The 19,475-nt window shown below is 37.6% G+C and overlaps 2 protein-coding genes across 3 annotated transcripts; both read left to right on the top strand.

Annotated features, from left to right (window-relative positions):
* The first annotated feature begins 5,253 nt into the window (after positions 1–5,253).
* LOC120769611 (protein rolling stone) lies at positions 5,254–10,265 on the top strand. Of its 2 annotated transcripts, XM_040096709.1 has the most exons (6): positions 5,254–5,579; positions 5,660–5,773; positions 5,863–6,076; positions 6,138–6,239; positions 7,445–7,631; positions 9,894–10,265. In XM_040096709.1, exons 1-6 carry the CDS (start codon positions 5,466–5,468, stop codon positions 10,072–10,074), a joined length of 912 nt encoding a protein of 303 aa, XP_039952643.1. In that variant the 5' UTR covers positions 5,254–5,465; the 3' UTR covers positions 10,075–10,265. The 2 variants fall into 2 exon arrangements, with proteins under 2 accessions (XP_039952643.1, XP_039952644.1); XM_040096710.1 differs by having other exon boundaries at positions 5,492–5,773.
* Positions 10,266–16,000: 5,735 nt separating this feature from the next.
* Positions 16,001–19,475, top strand: LOC120769523 (protein rolling stone-like). Its single transcript, XM_040096559.1, has 5 exons — positions 16,001–16,117; positions 16,198–16,411; positions 16,473–16,574; positions 18,636–18,822; positions 19,295–19,475. The coding sequence occupies exons 1-5, from the start codon at positions 16,001–16,003 to the stop codon at positions 19,473–19,475; spliced, it is 801 nt and encodes a 266-aa protein (XP_039952493.1).

Here is a 19,475-nt window from a genome sequence, read left to right as displayed (position 1 = left end):
CAATGATGATTTCGGCTGATTTTTGATGAATTCACCCACAGTTTCGATGGAATTTCCGGTGATCATGGATTTTGATTGACCCACATGTTGATCGTCATTTATGTCCTCACGACCACTTTGAAAACGTTGAAACCACTCGTGTACTCTACTACGGGATAGGCAATCATCGCCATAAACTTGTTTCATCAATTGAAACGTTTCAGTAAAAGTTTTACCAATTTTAAAACAAAATTTCATGTTGGCTCTTTGTTCGAAGCTCATTATCGCACCGATAACACAAACATACTGACACTTAAAACGCAATAACTTCACTTCCAATCTATGAAATGTCATGAAGTTCTCACTGGGAGTCGATAAAGACAGCAGATTCTAATGCACCAGTCGACAGTAGATTGGAAAAGTCCTGTTTACTTTGGAACGCTTCTTGTATAACTCATTTGACTCTTGTAACTAAACTCGGTGAGAATTGTTCACTACTTAACAATATCACATGACAATGGATGAAACCGATTGAGTCCATTGACCCATTGCAATTTGTCTTCTTCTTCTTCAATTACAAAATTTTTCCGACAATTACAACATTGCACTTGAAATCAATTGATTTGACCATAATGATTTATTCTTCACCTTTTATGTAAGAATAATTAGTTTAATATAAAAGTGTTTCAATAGGCATACCTACATACATATATACCATATATGGTCTATGTAAATATGAATATTTGTTTCTGTCTTGTGGGAAAGTTATATATTGGATGTGAACATTAATTTAAACAAATTACATGTCAATTTAATGCATTGTAAATGTATTATGCACACATATTACATGAACATACATACAAATAAAAAATAATTTAATAGGGGAGTAATTGCCAAGAGCGGCGATGGAGAGTGAAAGTAATTGAGTCGTGTAAACCTGTTGAACCGGCAGAAAACCGTAATCAAATTATAAGTGTAGTAATATTGTGGGGGTCTTGAACTCTTCGCATAATACATACATGTGACTTTAAGAATAAATATACCTAGTTGCCTTATGGTAGTTCAAATCAGAGTAATTGGCCCCGAAATAATATCAATTATTTTAATTTTTTAATCAATAAATTGTTATTAGCCTTAGATTTGAGTTGCAACATCTCATGGATGCATTCAATAATTCGACTAAATCCTAGCTCTCATTTTCAGCATTACGGTTGTAGATATGCTGGTACGTACCGTTTGTTTGGCTATCAGCAAATCGCCGCTAAACGAGGCATACTAAATACCTTGATTGCCACTTTGCAATAGTAACTTCAGCATTCCACATTAAATGCGATACGACTACCTGTCGGTAAATTCAGCCTCCACGACGAAACATCCCCAAATGGGTTGAGGCTGATCGACTTCGCCGGGGCCCGAAATATGGTTATCTGTGGTAGTAGATTCCAGCACAAGAAGATAAATCAACCTACCTGGCTGTCTCCGGGTCGAAAAGCCACCAACCAGATCGATCATGTTGTGATAGATGGAAGACACGTCTCCAGTGCTCTAGACGTGCGTACGCTCCGAGGTGCTAACATCGACTCGAACCACTATCTTGCTGCAGCCAAGATTCGCATCCGCCGCTGCCTACCTCGCAACAAGAAGGTTTCAAAACCGGAGCATACTCTTGTAGAACCCCCAAAGGTGATCTAGTCACCGATTCCCAGAGCATACCTAAATTATGGAGGGAACACTTCTCCAGCCTGCTGAATGACAGTGAACGTACAACGTCAGGAGAATACGAAACCGATTCCCAAATCGATGACGATGGAGCAGATGTTCCATTGCCCGACCATGAAGAAGTCCGAATAGCAATTACCCGCCTGAAGAACAAAGCGGCGGGGGCCGATGGATTGCCGGCCGAGCTATTCAAACACGGCGGCGAAGAACTGATAAGGAGCATGCAACAACTTCTTTGTAAAATATGGTCGGACGAAACCATGCCCAACGATTGGAATTTAAGTGTGCTCTGTCCAATCCATGAAAAAGGAGACCCCACAATCTGCGTATAAGGTTCTATCAAGCGTATTGTGTGAAATATTAAAGCCCACCGTCAACAAACTGATTGGACCTTATCAGTAAGGCTTTAGACCTGACAAATCAACAACCGACCAGATATTCACGATGCGCCAAATCCTGGAAAAGACCCTTGAAATGAGAATCGACACCCACCACCTCTTCGTCGATTTCAAAGCTGCTTTCAACAGCACGAAAAGGAGCTGTCTTTATTGTGCGATGTCTGAATTTGGTATCCCCGCAAACCTCTTACGGCTGTGTAAACAGACATAGAGTTATACCAAAAGCTTGGTGGAGATCGGGAAGGACATCTCCGAGCCGTTCGATACCAAATGAGGTTTCAGACAAGGCGACTCCCTATCGTGCGACTTCTTCAACCTGCTGCAGGAGAAAATAATTCGGGCTGCAGAACTAAACCGATAATGTACAATCTTCTATAAGAGTGTATAGCTGCTGATATGCTGATGATATTGACATCATTGGCCTTAACAACTGAGCCATTAGTTCTGGGTCTGGTCTTAATGAGGGCAAGACGAAATATCTCCTGTCATCAAACAAACAGTCGTTACACTCGCGACTAGGCATCCACGTCACTGTTGATAGACATAGCTTCGAAGTTGTAGATAATTTCGTCTATTTAGAAACCAGCATCAACACCAACAACAACGTCAGCCTGGAAATCCAACGCAGAATAACTCAGCCAAAAGCTGCTTTTTGGACTGAGTGGGCAGTTGAGAAGTAAAGTCCTCTTTCGACGAACAAAAACAAAACTCTATAAGTCACTTATCATTCCCGTCCTTCTATATGGTGCAGAGGCTTGGACGATGACAACAACTGATGAGTCGACGTTGCGAGTTTTCGAGAGAATAGTTCTTCGAAATATTTATGGTCCTTTGCGCGTTGGCCACGGCGAATATCGCATTCAATGGAACGATGAGCTGTATGAGATATATGACGACATTGACATAGTTCAGCGAATTAAAAGACCGAGGTTACGCTGGCTAGGTCATGTTGTCCGAATGGACGAAAACACTCAAGCTCTGAATGTAAACGACGCTGTACCCGCCGGGTGAGCAGAGGAAGAGGAAGACCTCCACTCCGTTGGAAGGACCAGGTGGAGAAAGACCTGGCTACGCTTGGAATATCCAATTGGCGCCACGTAGCGAAAAGAAGAAACGAATGGCGCGCTGTTGTTAACTCGGCTATAATCGCGTAAGTGGTGTCTACGCCAATTAAGAAGAAAAAAAAGTAACTTTAAACAAATTTATTATTTTATGTATTCAAAATAGAAATCACTATCGGATGGTAAATCTCATTCCTGCGAGCAATTTCTTGACATATGAAAACAGCAACAAGTCGGTTTTCCCAAATCTGGAGAACACGGTAGATGGGGAAGAAATTTGACGACCAGTTCATGCAAATTTGTTATCGTTTTGCTTGATTTCTGACACAATAAATTCATCCCTACTCAAATGGAGCCGCTTTCCCATGAGATTCTTCAATCCTTCCAAGTTTCCTTTTTTAACAAAGCCGATGATAATTAAATTTTGTCTGCTGACTATTGAGTCTTCCCCACAAAATTTGTATCACTCAAAATTACATACATATATTAGGTAGTCAAATATCTCTCGCCTTTTTGTTTTCTGAATTTCGCGGCTATGTATAAAGCGCTACAGAGCTCGTATCGGGCAATACTATACTCGTACATCTTTGAAAGGCCTTGACATAACCTACAAAACGACGCTATACACGATTTGTTTGGATATTACGTTCAACAGTTATAGACGTGTAAACATGGAGTTCAGTAACGCCGAAATTTGCGCTATTTAAAAGTTTTCCTTCGTTAAAGGCAAATTCGCTAGAGAAACATTCCGTGAGATTAATGTTGTTTTGCGGGATGGTACTCTATCACTTCGAACTGCGGAGGAATGGTTTCGACGATTCAGAGCGGGTGAAAACGACACCATGGATAAGCCAGCCGGCGGAAGACCTGTGACGACGAATACCGATGAAATCCTGGAAAACATCGAGTTAGACCGGTATATGACATCTCGTGACATCGCCCAAAAGATGGAGTTAGTCACCAAACTATTTTAAATCATCTGCAGAAGGCTGGATATACAAAACAACTTAATGTTTCGGTTCCGCGTAATTTGACGCAAAAAACCTTCTGGACCGAAGCCACGTCTGCGATATGCTGCTGAAACGGAACGAACTCGACCCATTTTTGAAGCGGATGGTGACTGGCGACGTAAAATGGATCACATACGACAATATCAAGCGAAAACGGTGCTGGTCGAAGGCCGGTGAATCGTCCCAAATAGTGGCCAAGCCGGAATTGACAGCCAAGAAGGTTTTGTTGTGTGTTTGATGAGATTGGATTCAAATTGTCCACTATGAGCTGCTCCCATATGGCCAGAAGCTTAATTCTACCATATACTGCGAACCACTGGACCGCTTGAAACAGGCAATCGACCAGAAGCGTCCAGAAATTACCAATAGGAAGGACAACGCCAGACCACACACTTCGTTGATGACTCGTCAGAAGCTACGAGAGCTCGAATGGGAGGTTTTATTGCATCCACCGTATAGCCCAGACATAGCGCCAAGTGATTACCATTTGTTCCTGTTCATGGCGAACGCCCTTGTTGGAGTAAAGTTGAACTCAAAAGAGGCTTGTGAAAAGTGGCTGTGCGAGTTCTTCGCATATAAGGAGGGGGGTTTCTGCGAGGGGGGTATTATGAAGTTGCCGTCTAGATTGAAACATTATCGAACGAAACGGCGCATATTTGAACTAAACCCGATCACTGTAACACTTTTTATAAAGCATTGAATAAAGAGAAAAGCGGAAGGGAGATATTTGAATCTTATCTAATATTTATTCATATCGACAACTATGATCTATATACGTGTCCTTGAAATGTTAGGTACATATAACTTTAAATCGATATTCGAACTTCCCTATCTTTCTGGTATATACACGTAAGAAGTCTAAATTTTCACACACTGCCGACAAATACTATATGCAAATTATTTAACGTTGTTTCTCTATTATTCCTCCAACAGGCCTTTTCTCAAACCCCCTTAGTACATCAATCGATTTTCAAAGAAGTCGTTGTGATTTTTATTGAAATCCCACCTACGCACGAAATGTTACAATATTTAATTCATATGAGAACAAGAGACCGATAACAAATCATATTCATTTTTCAACTACAGCAACGTTTTGAAGGAAATACCTGAGAACCAATGCAGCTGAGTCATTACTGAAAGCAATGAACGAAGTAGAACAACTCGAGCCGGCAAATAATGTGTACTCACTGCATGACCAAGTTCAACGCGATTGATAAGCTGATTGCTCTATTAAACTAACGGTTATCATTGACAACAATCTATTTAAAAGAAGTCTGATAACTAATTCGTTATATAAAATGAGAGCACTTTTACACTTATTTAGGCAACAGTTGACCCGACTCTGGCATTGTGAACGGGTTGGCCTTGCGGTGATTTGTTTGTTGCTCGAGCGTGTATTTAATGTGACAAAAGTGAAGTGGAGTAGTGTTGTAGTTCAAAATATTTTATAAATAAATTTAAATTCTTCTTTTATCTAAATAATCTAAATCAGATGCGTGAGACGTCGGGAATCTGTCATCAGCTGTGCCATCCGCTGGCGAAAGAGTTTCAACGAGAAAAATTCTCGTTGACGCATGAACCTACAGAAGTTTTCTTCAAATCTCAGGTAGGAATCTACAGCAATGGACAATAACGGTGTTCTACCTTAAAAGCACATAATCTTAATTTGTTATATTTTTTCTCCAAATCAATTAGTGGCAAAGCCAGCCGAAGTCGATTATATGGCTAATCTATCGTTGGCTTTTAGCCGCCACGTTTGCTGTCGGGGTGTTGGGCAGCTTGATCCAGACATTTGCAGAGGGAAAATGGTTTATCTATCTCACCGATTGGGGGTTCTTTCTCTGTATGTACACAAGCGTCTTTGGCGCCATTTTGGTAACGATCTTTTATTGCAGTAAAGATAATGTTTGTAAGTGTAATTGTGATAAATCTATGCCGTTCGATTTGAATTTTGATAAGCCCGGTTACAGTTGTACCTCCATGGGCGCTAAAATTATATTGGGCTTCTTATTGGACCACATTGTCGCTGGCTACGCTTATAACGTTCATATATTGGATATTCATTTTCCCAAGTGAGTACCGGTATCAAACTATTTTAATGACAATCTTAAATTTTGTAATCTTGTGTTATCAAAATTTGCACATATAATAAGGTAGAGTACCCTAAAGTTATTAGCGAGGCCAAACCGTAAACTAATAATATTATATGTATAATCGTAAATCGGTCTAATCAAATGGATTGATTACCACTAAGGCACACGTACCTACCGTTGTTATCCAGCAGCGAAAATTTTTTAAAATTGGAGCGTTGTTTCTTATCAAAACTCATAAAGATTTAAAAACTAGTATAAGGCGGACAAGGGCTCATATAAAGAAAAGAAGAATCATCCAAATATTTAGCGAAGCAAGTTGATATATTTCTGTGTGTTCAGCCCCATACTGATCTAGGATTTAATGTAATTGAAATATAATACTCAAAAGCCAGAAGTATTTTGTTAGAAGTAGAGAGAAAATATTTCTCGCAAAAGAAAATTATTGGCATTCCTTTGAACTCTAGGACCTCCTTTACATGAATCTGCTTTTTTAAACATTTTACTCAAAACTAAATAAGGGTTCATCATAAATATTAAGGCAATAAAACAAATAGTTACTAATCTTTACTGTAAATTTAAATTTGAAATGTTATGGTGTGTATAAGAGAACCGCTATCAACGACTTCAAAGTTATGACTGTCCACAGTGACGTAAGAGCCAAGTCGAGATTGCGGCGACTGTTTGTTTGATGACAGTAGATACTTCGTCTTGCCCGATTTCACTGCCAGACCCATTTGCTTTGCTTCCTTGTCCAGTCTGGAGAAAACAGAACTAACGACGCAGGTGTTGAGGTCGATGATATCAATATCATCATATTTAGCCGAGTCATAAACCTTAAAATAAATAATTAGCGCTAGCGATTTGCGAAGAACTACTACCGAGAGTGTGCACATTGATGATCAGATGGAAGCCTCGCTCACTCTCCATTTAACGCTCCGATAAATCAATAATTAAAAACGTCAAATACATTAAATTCTACTCCCGAGATGGTATGAGAGGGCTGAAGCTGGGGTCAAAATTGAACGATGTGCAAGGCAATACCGCACTTTAAAAGTTTAATTAAGTGCATTCAGGGCCGACCATCACTCATCTAACCTAACCGAAATAGTAAATAGCAAAATTTGGCAATAAGCTCGCCTATTTCGCAAATCAGAATATTAAACAGTTCTTTCATTTATTCACAGCTGACAATCAAAGCGCTTGGGAAGTATATAATCTGTGGGCGCACGGCTTCAATTCAATACTGATGATAATGGATCATATGCTGGTGGCTTTTCCAGTACGCCTATTACACTCTGTCTATCCACTATGCTTAGGTCTAATATATGGAATATTTACTGTTATTTATTATTGGGCAGGAGGCGTCGATCCGTAAGTAAACATAAGTACCTATATGTAATTTGTATATAATATATACCGTGAGTGTCACTTAAAATCGTAAACATTGGTAAAATTATGCATACAATTTTCAAAAATACAATGAAATTCATAGCAGTTTTTTAATTTTTGAACTTAATATTGGTTTTCAAATATCTTCCGCTTTTTTGCTCTTTATTCAATGCTTTATAAAAAGTGTTACAGTGATCGGATTTAGTTCAAATATGCGCCATCCGAGCTCCCGTAGCTTCTGACGAGTCATCAACGAAGTGTGTGGTCTAGCGTTGTCCTGGTGGAACACTACACCCTTCCTGTTGGCCAATTCTGGACGCTTCTGGTTGATCGCCTGCTTCAAGCGGTCCAGTTGTTCGCAGTAGATGGATAATAGTGGATGATTCCCTTCCAATCCCACCAAACACACAGAAAAACCTTGAGTTCGGTCCGTTTCAGCAGCATATCGCAGACGTTGATTCGGTCCAGAAGGTTTTTTTGCAACAAATCATGCGGCACCTAAACATCAAGGTTTTTGGTTTTTGTGTATCCAGCCTTCTGCAGATGGTTTAAAATGGTTTGGTGACTAACTCCCATCTTCTGGGCGATGTCACGAGATGCCACATGCCGGTCTAACTCGATGTTTTCCATGATTTGATCGGTATTGGTCGTCACAGGTCTTCCGTCGGCTGGCTTAACCATGGTGACGTTTTCGCCCGCTCTGAATCGTCGAAACCATTCCTCCGCAGTTCGAAGTGATAGAGTGCCGTCCCCCAAAACACCATTAACCTCACGGAACAGATAAAGGCGGAAGGGAGATATTTGACAACCAATATTTAACCATATTAAATAACAAATTGAACAATAAGGTTGCCCACCTTTGGCATTTGTAAAAGTATTACTTCTTTTTGGCATCGAATCGACTAACTTTTTACACGCATCGAGGCAAATTTCCACCACTCTTCCTCAGCGGTCTTCTTGGGTTGTGTTTGCTTTCGAATTTTCCTTTCCCATTCCCATTTTCTCAGCACTTGTTATTAAATTTCTCTTCTGGATATCTATGTACCCATACTGATCCGTAATATCGTCGATAAAAACCAATTTACCGACTCTGTGTGCTGACATGCTATACATCCCCACACCATCACGTATACTCCTCCATGTTTGATAGTCGCACACAAAGTAGCTGTATCCATACCTTTATTTGGTTTTCTCCACATCATGTGTTCGCCATCAGAAGCAAATATGTTGAATTTTAACTCATCCATAAAAATACGATCATGTCTGAAGTCGTTCAGCTAAGATCGGTACTCAAAAGCAAACTGTAATCGTTTGCATTGATTTACAAATGGCTTGTAGCGAGTAGTTCTCGCATGAACCCATATCAAGCATTCCAATCGGCATTGTAAAATCGGATGAAATCGAGATGATATGGGAGGGCTTTATAGGAGCCGAGTGTGTGTGGCACCGCCTTCTTTTATGTGAAACCACATTCATATCTCGGCACCCGCTCAACCGATTTTAACCAAACTTTGTATGTAATATTTTATTGACACACCTACATTACGGTATGAAAATGGTCGAAATCAGACAAAGAACCCGTCTACTTCTCATATAACAAATTTTTAAATTCCATATAATGCTTTCACTTTCCAGTACACAAATCAAGCACCAATGAATATATTCGGAAAAAACATTGCAGAAAGAGTTCATATGAGGCGTGCCACCTTATGACTAAAAATTTCGTAAATCGAACCTAAACTGTTCAAGCCCCTACGTACTGATTATGTGGACACAGAGCTTATAGTTGAATTTTTACTGAAAATGTCGGTAAATGTGTGAAAGTAGGATGTCAGTGTGGTTAAATCAGATCAATACTTCCTTTAGCCCCCATATACCTAATATAAAGTTTTCCGAATTTCCAGGTGACTTTATACCGCCAATATGTGAGTTAATAAAACCGGGAGAAAACTCGCCCTAAACGCTAACAAACTTTATGCACCTCAAGTTACTTCCCTGGCAGTAGTCCTTGCAGTTTGCAAGAGTTTGAAATGTTCGGTTATACCCGAACTTAGCTCTTCTTTACTTGTTGAAAATGCTTTAATGCTTTTACTTGCAAAACAGCTTTGAGCAGAATTTGTGGTACACCCATGTTTCTATCAGATAAAAATTAGTCTGTGAAAACATTATAATTTCGTACAAAATATGTTACTTAAATTGAAATTAGATTATTTAATGAAATAATTACTTGCTATATTTTTGCAGTTTCGGAAACCGCTTCATCTACGAGATACTCGATTGGTCAAATGCGGGCGGCGCAATTTTAACCATACTTGGTTGCATATTAGTAACCTTTGTATTCTGCTTCATACACTTTGGCCTATATAAACTGCGAACATTTATTTATAAAAAGCGACAAAGTTCCAAATTGACATTGAGTGCTTAATTCTGAATAAGATTGCTACAAATAGAATTTTGAAAGAGATATTACTTACATATGTATACATATTGTGTACGTAGATATAAGTATAATAGTCAAATCATAAAAATGTTGTACCACGAATTGTTGTCATATATACATACATATATGTATAAATTTTTATATTTAAATTATAAAAAGTATCTTATGTTTAGTAATTTGTTTTAATTTAATTTCTGATAGCCATTGCAACAGTAATATGTACAGTGCCTCAAAAAAGTATTCGGAAAATTAATTTCAAGAAATAAATTGCCTGCAATTCTTACGAAGATTTATTATTATTATTAAAATATATTTTGTAATTACTGTGTTGCAGTTGTAACTTTTATATAAAATTATTTTTAATTTTAAAGGAACATAGGTAAAAACCCTTTAACCGAAAAATTTGATGAATTCATATCAAAAAAGTATTTGAAAAAAAACTGTATATATGTATATACTAAAATTAATTTTACTTTTAACCAATATCGGCTGGCGTATCCATTCGTCTTTGAAACTTCTTTTAATCTATTTTGCATTGTTTTTGTTTTTTTGTTTCGTTCGCTCCGCAAAGATTTCTAGGCCAGTTTTGGTGTACTGTTGGATAATGTACGGATAGCATGTCCTATATCTGTCCAGAAGTGCTTAGTCTGAATAAGCTCCAGGGACACCAACAACTGCGTTCGCCATGGACAGGAAAAGGTAGTAATCACTTGGCGCTATGTCCGGGCTATATGGTGGATGCGATAAAACCTCCCATCCGAGCTCCTGTAGCTTTTTGACAAGTCATCAACGAAGTGTGTGGTCTGGCGTTGTCCTGGTGGAACACTACACCCTTCCTGTTGCCCAATTCTGGACGCTTCTGGTCCAACGCCTGCTTCAAGCGGTCCAGTTGTTCGCTGTAGATGGTAGAATTAAGCATCTGGGCATATAGGATCAGCTCATAGTGGATGATTCCCTTCCAATCCCACCAAACACACAGCAAAACCTCCCTGGCCGTCAATCCCAGCTTGGCCACTGTTTGAGACGATTCACGATTCGAACAAGACCGTTTTCGCTTGATATTGTCGTATGAGATCCATTTTTCGTCGCCAATCACAAACCGCTTCAAAAATGGGTCGAGTTTGTTCCGTTTCAGCAGCTATCGCAGGCGTTGATTCGGTCCAAAAGGTTTTTTGGCGTCAAATCATGCGACACCCAAGCATCAAGTTCATGGTGTCGTTTTCACCCGCTCTGAATCATCGAAACCATTCCTCCGCAGTTCGAAGTGATAGAGTACCATCCCCCAAAACACCATTAAACTCACGGAACGTTTCTCTAGCGGATTTGCATTTAACGAAGAAAAACTTTAAAATATCGCGAATTTCGGCGTTAGTGAACTCCATGTTTACACGTCTATAACTGTTGAACGCAATATCCAAACTAATCATGCATAGCATCGTTTTGTAGGTTATGTCAAGGCCTTTGAAAGATGTATAGTATTGCCAGATACGAGCTCTGTAGCGCTTTATACGTTGCCGCGAAATTCAAAAGACAAAAAGGCGGAAGGGAAATACTATTTGACAACCTAATATTTTATCAGTAATTAACTGCATGCCTCACCTTCGGCTTCAGCTTTGGTCATCGTCCACTCTGCGGTGTCTATGCAATTTTTTGTTCTTTGGGGTGCCTGCAGAGTGGACGCTCAAAGCCGAGCCGAGCGCTAAGCTGACATCGAGAAATATATTTAAGAAATAGTTACTAATTAAGAGAATTTACGCACAGTACTATTGTTTTTCCAGAGATAATGTCGCTAAAACTTTAAGTTTGCAATGGGCAAACAACCACTGAAATGCGAAAAATCATATTAGATTCCTTTTAAAAATGTAAATCTTGGTGCGAAGGCGCCAGTCGGAACACAACATTGCACAAAAAAAATTATAAATGTCATAAACATCAGACTGCTTAAAATTTGCCGTGGCCGTGCCAACTAACGCGCCTTGCTGACACTGAAACGCGATCAATATTACGAGAATTATAAAGAGAATTTAAAATAAAATATAGTTTCAAGAGCTATCTAAATATAGCGGAGAAATCGGGTAAGCCCATAAAAGACACTACAATCAGCGGAACTTTGCGCAAAAGTAGTCTGCATAGACGAGTACCACGCAAAAAGCCCCATATAATATATAAAAGTCGATTCAACAGAAGTGCTTGTAACTTCCAAAAAAATATGTACATAAATAGGGAGGCAAATTTCTGAAAAAACATTTTGTATTCGAAATGTTTGGATCGAAAAAATCCCTGAAATTTGGGTATCCAAAAACGTAGCCTTTGATGATAAATGTGTTACCCAGACCGTCAAGCACGGTGGAGGTTAGGTCATGGTCTGGGCCTGTGTGACATCATCTGATGGAATTTGGTTTTCATTGAAGCCACTATGGAAAAGTTTGATTATTTAAGTTTTTTAAATTACATTGTTCCATTGAAAAATTAAGGCTATCAGGGAGTTGCATCTTTCAGTAGAGCAACAATCCTAAACCCAAGTCCAAAATTGTTAGTGAATGCCTGTTATATCGACCACCAAAAACTCTGGATCACCCCCGAAATCTAGAGATCTTAATCCTATCTAACATCTGTGGGAACACATTGACCGAAAAATCAGGCAGAGAAGCATTTAAAGGAGTTGTTTACTTATTTGTGACGCTCACCGTAGATATTTATATTTACCTGACCAAAAAGTGATTCAGACTCAAACCGTGCTCCTTGTAGAAGCTTCCTCAGAGCAAGCAGTAACAATAAGAGAGATAACGAAGCAGCAAGAACAAATGAAAAAAGTGGCCTGCAGATTTCCCATTCAGACCGTGAGCGATCTGAATGTTTTAAATATAGAAGTAAAGGCCGCTAACTAGGAGATCTATGTATGAATGAATACTATCAAAATTATTGTTTTAATTAAAATTTGTATTTATTTTGTTCACAGATCCATGCAATATACGACTTTATCCTTAATTACCGACGTTTAAAAAACCTTAAAAATATTATGGCCAATCCTGTGGTTTTGCCCTATAATATCGATGGCGTTCAAGAGAAAGCTACCTTGAAAATGAAAAAATTTTGTTCAGTGTTATGATAGATAGGTATTATCACAATCATTACAACTTATTTTAATCAATAACTATCATACCTTTCAAACTGGTGGAACGTTTCTAACCTTTCTTATTCTCAGATGCAACAAATTCAGTGCGTGGAAGAAGTGCCACTTTAAGAACTGCAGCTACAACAAAATTTAAATAGACTCAGAAAAGATTAATGTTTTAAAATCAGTTGTGTTCTTCTTAGCAACAGAAAATTTTAAATAAATTAAAAATTATATTTAACAGTCGTAATTATTATTATTTTATAATTGCAATTAGAGATTTCTGGTACAAAAGTACTCTTAGCATGAGTATGGGGTAAAATTTCACCTGTTCCCAGAGTAAACGAGTTATTGGCGACTTAGCCTATTTGCGAACATTTCATACAAAAACGAAAATAAAAAAACTCATTGTTTGTTCATAGTTTATGTATCAGAAAGTTTCAATAAAAACGGGAAAATAACTGGTCGTTGTAGAGCTGTTGAGCATGATAACAGTCGATGACAGCTTGATATTTCTTATACTGCCAAATTTGTGAAGAAAAGTTGTCTGAAAGTTTCATAAGACTACTACTAGCAATTTTATAAATACATATATAACTCATAACTCATACTGACTTGTTCAGCATAGGGTTTGTTAGATTAATAAAAATCGTTACCTGTGTATATGAGGAGTTTGGATAATTCGTACCCAATACCATAGGTATATTTTCGCCATTAAACTATTGTATGTCCAATATTATACGTTCTGTTAATTTTGTTAAGATATCTTACCGATGTATACGGTATAAAGCCAACGGGAAGTTTGAAGATCTTATAATAGGTATATATAAAGAATATGGGTAGTTTTGAACCGCTTTTATCTATTTTTGCCATTTTCGGCCTATCATTATCATAACACTCAAATAATATTTCTTGTTGAAAGTTCGGCCGGTCTGAAGTTTGGAGGTTGGAGTACACCTCCTCTCAATAATCGAAGGAGTCTGTCAACATAGCCTTATTTTTTGTACTTTGACATGTTTTTTTCGCCTACGGCTCACTTATGCCACGATATTCGCCTGCTTGATCATCTGTTTCCGGGTCGTAAGCAAAGATCTAAGCCTCTTCGCCAGTAATAACATGTTTCATGATACCCCAGTAGTCTGAAAGCATTGTTTTTCAAGAAAATTTAGTGATTTTGGAAACGATCGTACTTTCACTTTTCTTACGCCTAAATGATCTTTAAAAATGTTTTTTACTGATCTTTCCAATATTCCAACAATGCCCGTAAGAGTCTGACTGCTAATCGTCAATTTTCAAACACCAATTCCTTTATTTGTTAATCATCAGTTGATGTTGGTGGCAGTCCTGCATGTGGATCGTTGTGAACGCGTTCTCAACCCTTTTTGAATAAATTGTGCCAATAAAAACACTTGCTCGCGACAAACAAAGGCATTTTTACATAAAAAAGATAACTTTCTCAAATTTGAGATTACTAATTAGATTATCGATATCATATAATTATTGAATTTTGTAACATAAGAAACAGTTACGATAATTATCAGTGAAAATAATATGTAATATCGGATCACAGCTGAGACGTTAAAGTATTTAGTACTTGTATACTGTCTGTATCACTCTTTATTTTAATTTTTGTTAAACACTTTAATTTTTAAAAAATTTTCAAAACTTGTTTTCTCTGTGTATATATTTATTTATTTTTTTTTTTTAATTCGAAATAAAGAGCTCTTCAGCAATCCTTTTTCGATCCTTTCCCTAAACCTATTCCAAAGGTGCTATAATCCGAGGTCGCTTGAAAATACTTACATTAAATCAAATAGTAAATAAAACAAGTTGCTCGGATGCTCAAGAAAATCAACCGTAAATGATATTTTTCGATCACGAACCTTTTCATTTCTCATGAACAGTTGTGTACTATATCATTATTTGAACTATACTTGGAAATAATGTATGAACCTTGTTTATTCTACTTTTTTAACAAATCACTAAAAAAAATTAATAGTTATTGACAGGTTTTTAGATAAAAAAATAGCCGCGCGGTTGTTACGATGATATGACAGAAACTAACGAAGTACAAAAATAGAATGGGGGCGGGAACTAGAGGAGATAAGAAATTTAAAAAATGTGAGGAACTCATACAACGCAGCAACGGAACAGCTCTTGATTTTTATACTCATATAACAACAAAGACTTTCTTTAGTTACGAAGTGAATTAGACAAGTCTGATATACTACATACCTAAAAGACAACATTTACTCAATTATGAGCGCAAAAATATATGTTTTATCGCTTTTTTAAACCAGCAGAGAGAACAAATGTTTACACCAAAACGCTACACCCTGGAGTGGCCTTAAAGATAAAGCATAACGACGTGCAAAATATGACTTATGCCCATTTTTTATGAGAAGGCTTATCAGCAATATGTACTAAGTTGCTTCTACCATATATAGTGCATAAGTATGTGTGTAGAAATGTATTTAGTAAATAAAGACCGAGTTTTGTATCGATAGTATCGATAAAATAGATATAATCGCGTTTGTACCGTAATATCGATGTTTGAATGTTTATACCCAAGTTATGGTTTTTATGTGCAAATACCATTGATAAGAAAAATGGTAAAACTATTGAGTCTAAACTTTTTAACATTTTTACCAAAATAAATAGTTCCAATCGAGTAGTGATTGAAATTGGAAGCAGACCTCTGCGAGTAAGGATCAAATAATGATAACAATAAGCCGAAAAATATTTGAACTAGCAAAATAATATTTTCAAAGAAAATACAGGATTCGATTGGAACAAATGTTTGATTCGGCGCAAAAATGGTGCACGAACGTTTTCCATCCGTTCGCCAAGGAGTTTCAATTGAAAAAGTTCAGCTTGAAACATCAACCAATCGATGATTTTGCCAAATCACAAGTAAGTTGTTTAAAAGTCGACACTTGAGATATAGAATATTTTGAATAGTGGTCTAACTAACTTTTCCGTTCTATTTGCAGTGGCAGAAGGGTAGCCGCTCGTTGTGTTGGCTAATCTATCGCTGGCTCTTAGCAGCCTTTTTCATTGCCGTCGTATGCGACACAATGATCAATCTTTTTTATGCCGGCAAATGGTTTATATACCTGACCGCATGGGGTTTCTTTCTCTGTATGCTCACAAGTCTGTATGGCGCTATTATAGTTAGCATATATTATTGGCGACCACATGATTTCGGTAGGTGTAGAATTTTTTTAAAGGGGGTTTAAAATAAATTCCATATCTTATTTGCTCATAGCTGCCCACCCGATTGTCTTCAAAATGTATTGGGTTTCTTATTGGACCACTTTGGTATTGGCGACCGTCATTACACTTGTCTACTGGAGCCTTCTTTATCCATGTAAGTAACACCAAAAACGCCGTAGTTTATTTTTTTTTTCTTTTTCAATTATTAAACTTGATAAATAGACACATATGACCCCCTTCTCTATCAAAATGATTGCTATTGCTTAGGAATAGCTTACATTAGACGAGATTTAATTCTAAGTTTTCTTTATCTGCAACTTGAATATCTTCAGGTACTACCGTATGGTGGGCAATAGACCAGCAGAGACCTCCACTATCTAGTCTAGAGGCCCGAATTTTGAATGGTTTTTGGTAATTGTGAACATTAGACCATCAGTAAGTAAGGGGGTTTCTAGCCTATAGTTTTGTTCACCTAACGATTGTATGTATCACCTAAAACTAAACGAGATAGGTATAGGGTTATATATATAAAAGATCATGATGACGAGAAAAGTTGAAATCCAGGTGAATGTCTCTGTGTTTGTCTGACTATCCGTCCGTCCGTGCAAGCAGTAACTTGAGTAAAAATTGAGATATCTATATGAAACTTGGTGTGAAGGTTCCTTAGTACAAAAAAATTACGAGTTCGTAGATGGGCGTAAACGGTTCCAAAAATGGTCCAAATCCAACCAAAACTGTTCAAGACCCTAATTACCGAATATGTGGACCCCAGTATCTATAGTTGACTTTTGACCGAAAATATTGGTCAATGTGTGAGATATATAGTACAATTGAAATTCAGACAGAATCCTTTCCTAACAATAGGAATACCATATACCTAATACATATAAAAATGTTCGAACTTCTCGGTGACTTTATGCTGGATAAATCGGCCAATATTTGAGTTATCTCAATGAAAATTACAGAACATGTTTCACTCATAACAGTATATCTTTGTACCTAAAATAGGTACAATTGAGCGAAAACTTGACCTAGCCCCCCAAATAACTAACATCAGGGTTTTCGAACATCCGGCTAAATTTACTCCATATGATTGGTGATTGTATGTGAGGTACCTAAATGAAACACAGGGAACATTTTTTTAGTATGTGGCATGATCATGGTTAATAGATGAAATCGGGTCGATACTACCTCAACTTCCACATACCAACGGGTTTTTCAATAGCTACGCTGCAAAAGTAAACCAATAGGGACAGAAAACCACGCCATATTTTTTACCGCTCTTTCGACATTTCTCTTCAGTAAGGCTTGCCATTTCATCATGAAAAGATATACGATCCAACAACGAGTCGAAACTTTTTTACCGAAATTCGGAGTTCGTGGCCTCAACTTTAAGAGCGGGTTTTTCAATAAGAGCGATACAGAAGTGTTTTTTTTTTAAACAAAAACTGTTTGCGAGATCAATGAAATTATAGATACCTGTGAGAGTACATTCAAACGTACTTCATGAGTATCCATTGCATCCCGAAAGGATTGCGGTTTATGGGCCGGCGACGTCATTGGGCCGTACTTCTTACGTGATGATGAAGACCGGTACGTTACTGTGAATGGGAATCGCTACTACTCAATGATAACCGAATATTTTTTGCCTGAATTGGATGATATGGACTTGGACAATATGTGCTTCCAATAGGACGACGCCACAAGCCAAACAACGAATGTCACAATCGATTTTTTGAGAAAAAAGTTTGGTGAACGTGTCACCTCACGCAATGGTCCAGTCAATTGTCCGCCACTGTCGTGCGTTTTGACGCCGTTAGACTATTTCTTGTGGCGCTACGTCAAGTCTATGGTCTATGCCAACAAGCCAGCGACGATTGATGAACTTCGTACGAAATCGAACATGAAATTGCAGCAGTATCGGCCGATTTATGCTTGAAAGCCGTCGAAAATTGGGTTCAGCGTTTGGACTTCTGGACTTGGACTTGTCGGTCAGTGTATGAGTTATATGAGTGTATATATATGTATATAAAATTGCTTAAATTCCGATCCTCTGGTTGACGTTTTACATCGTAAGGTATTTCCCTGGCTTTGATTCCTGCAAGTTGCAAAAGTATAAAATAACTGTTGCACCCGTACTTAGCGCATTCTTATTTGTTTTTTTCTTGCAACGATAATAATTATTAAAAGATTTTTGTACTTTTAAATCGAACAGATGACAAGAGCGGAGTTTCGTTGACCTACAATTTACTTGGACATGCCAGCAATTCCATTCTGATGGTGTTAGATCATATGTTGGTTGCATTTCCCACACGCATTTTCCACTTCGTGTATCCCATTGGAATGGGCGTGATTTATGTCATATTTTCCCTTATCTATTATTTTGCCGGAGGCGTAGACACGTAAGTTTAAAATATATTTTTTTCCAGTATTTTAAAGATTTACATATTTAATCAAACATATGACACTCAGTTTCAAAGGTCCTCGAGTTATTTGTTAGACTTTGCGTAGAGCTTTCGCATACCCAAATACCATATTCATGAACGATATGTTCAGATTGCTTTGATATTATTAGTGTTGTTCGGTATCTCGAACAATACTAATACTAATCGAGGTAAATATAGGGTTAAATAAATCAAAATGATTGGAATAACGAGATGAGTTGATATCCGGATGCATATCGGCTGGCCCGGGCGTTGGTCTTGTATTATTCAAATATTTCGACATTAAAATCTTACCATCCTAAAGAGCAAAGAAGACTTTTAATTTGAACTCAATGTATCAAGAAATTAATTTTTAAGAAAGACTTTCTTTAACAATGATTATTTTCATTTCATCTGTAATTCTCTAATTAATTTTTTTTCTGAATTTCAGACACGGGGACCATTATATATATACGATTTTAGATTGGGCCCAACCAGAGACAGCGGTAATAACTATTATTATTTGCTTTGCATTACTTGCAATTATGTCTTTTCTACTCTTTGGGCTGTACAAACTGCGTTGCTTCATTTACCGAAAGATCAATAAGTCCGTTTTAGTGCTTCAAGTTTGA

This window comes from Bactrocera tryoni, chromosome 2 (genome assembly GCF_016617805.1).
Source record: "Bactrocera tryoni isolate S06 chromosome 2, CSIRO_BtryS06_freeze2, whole genome shotgun sequence".
Classification (NCBI taxonomy): domain Eukaryota; kingdom Metazoa; phylum Arthropoda; class Insecta; order Diptera; family Tephritidae; genus Bactrocera; species Bactrocera tryoni.
Note: the sequence above shows the minus strand (reverse complement) of the source record. Positions and strands in the feature narration are given on the sequence as shown.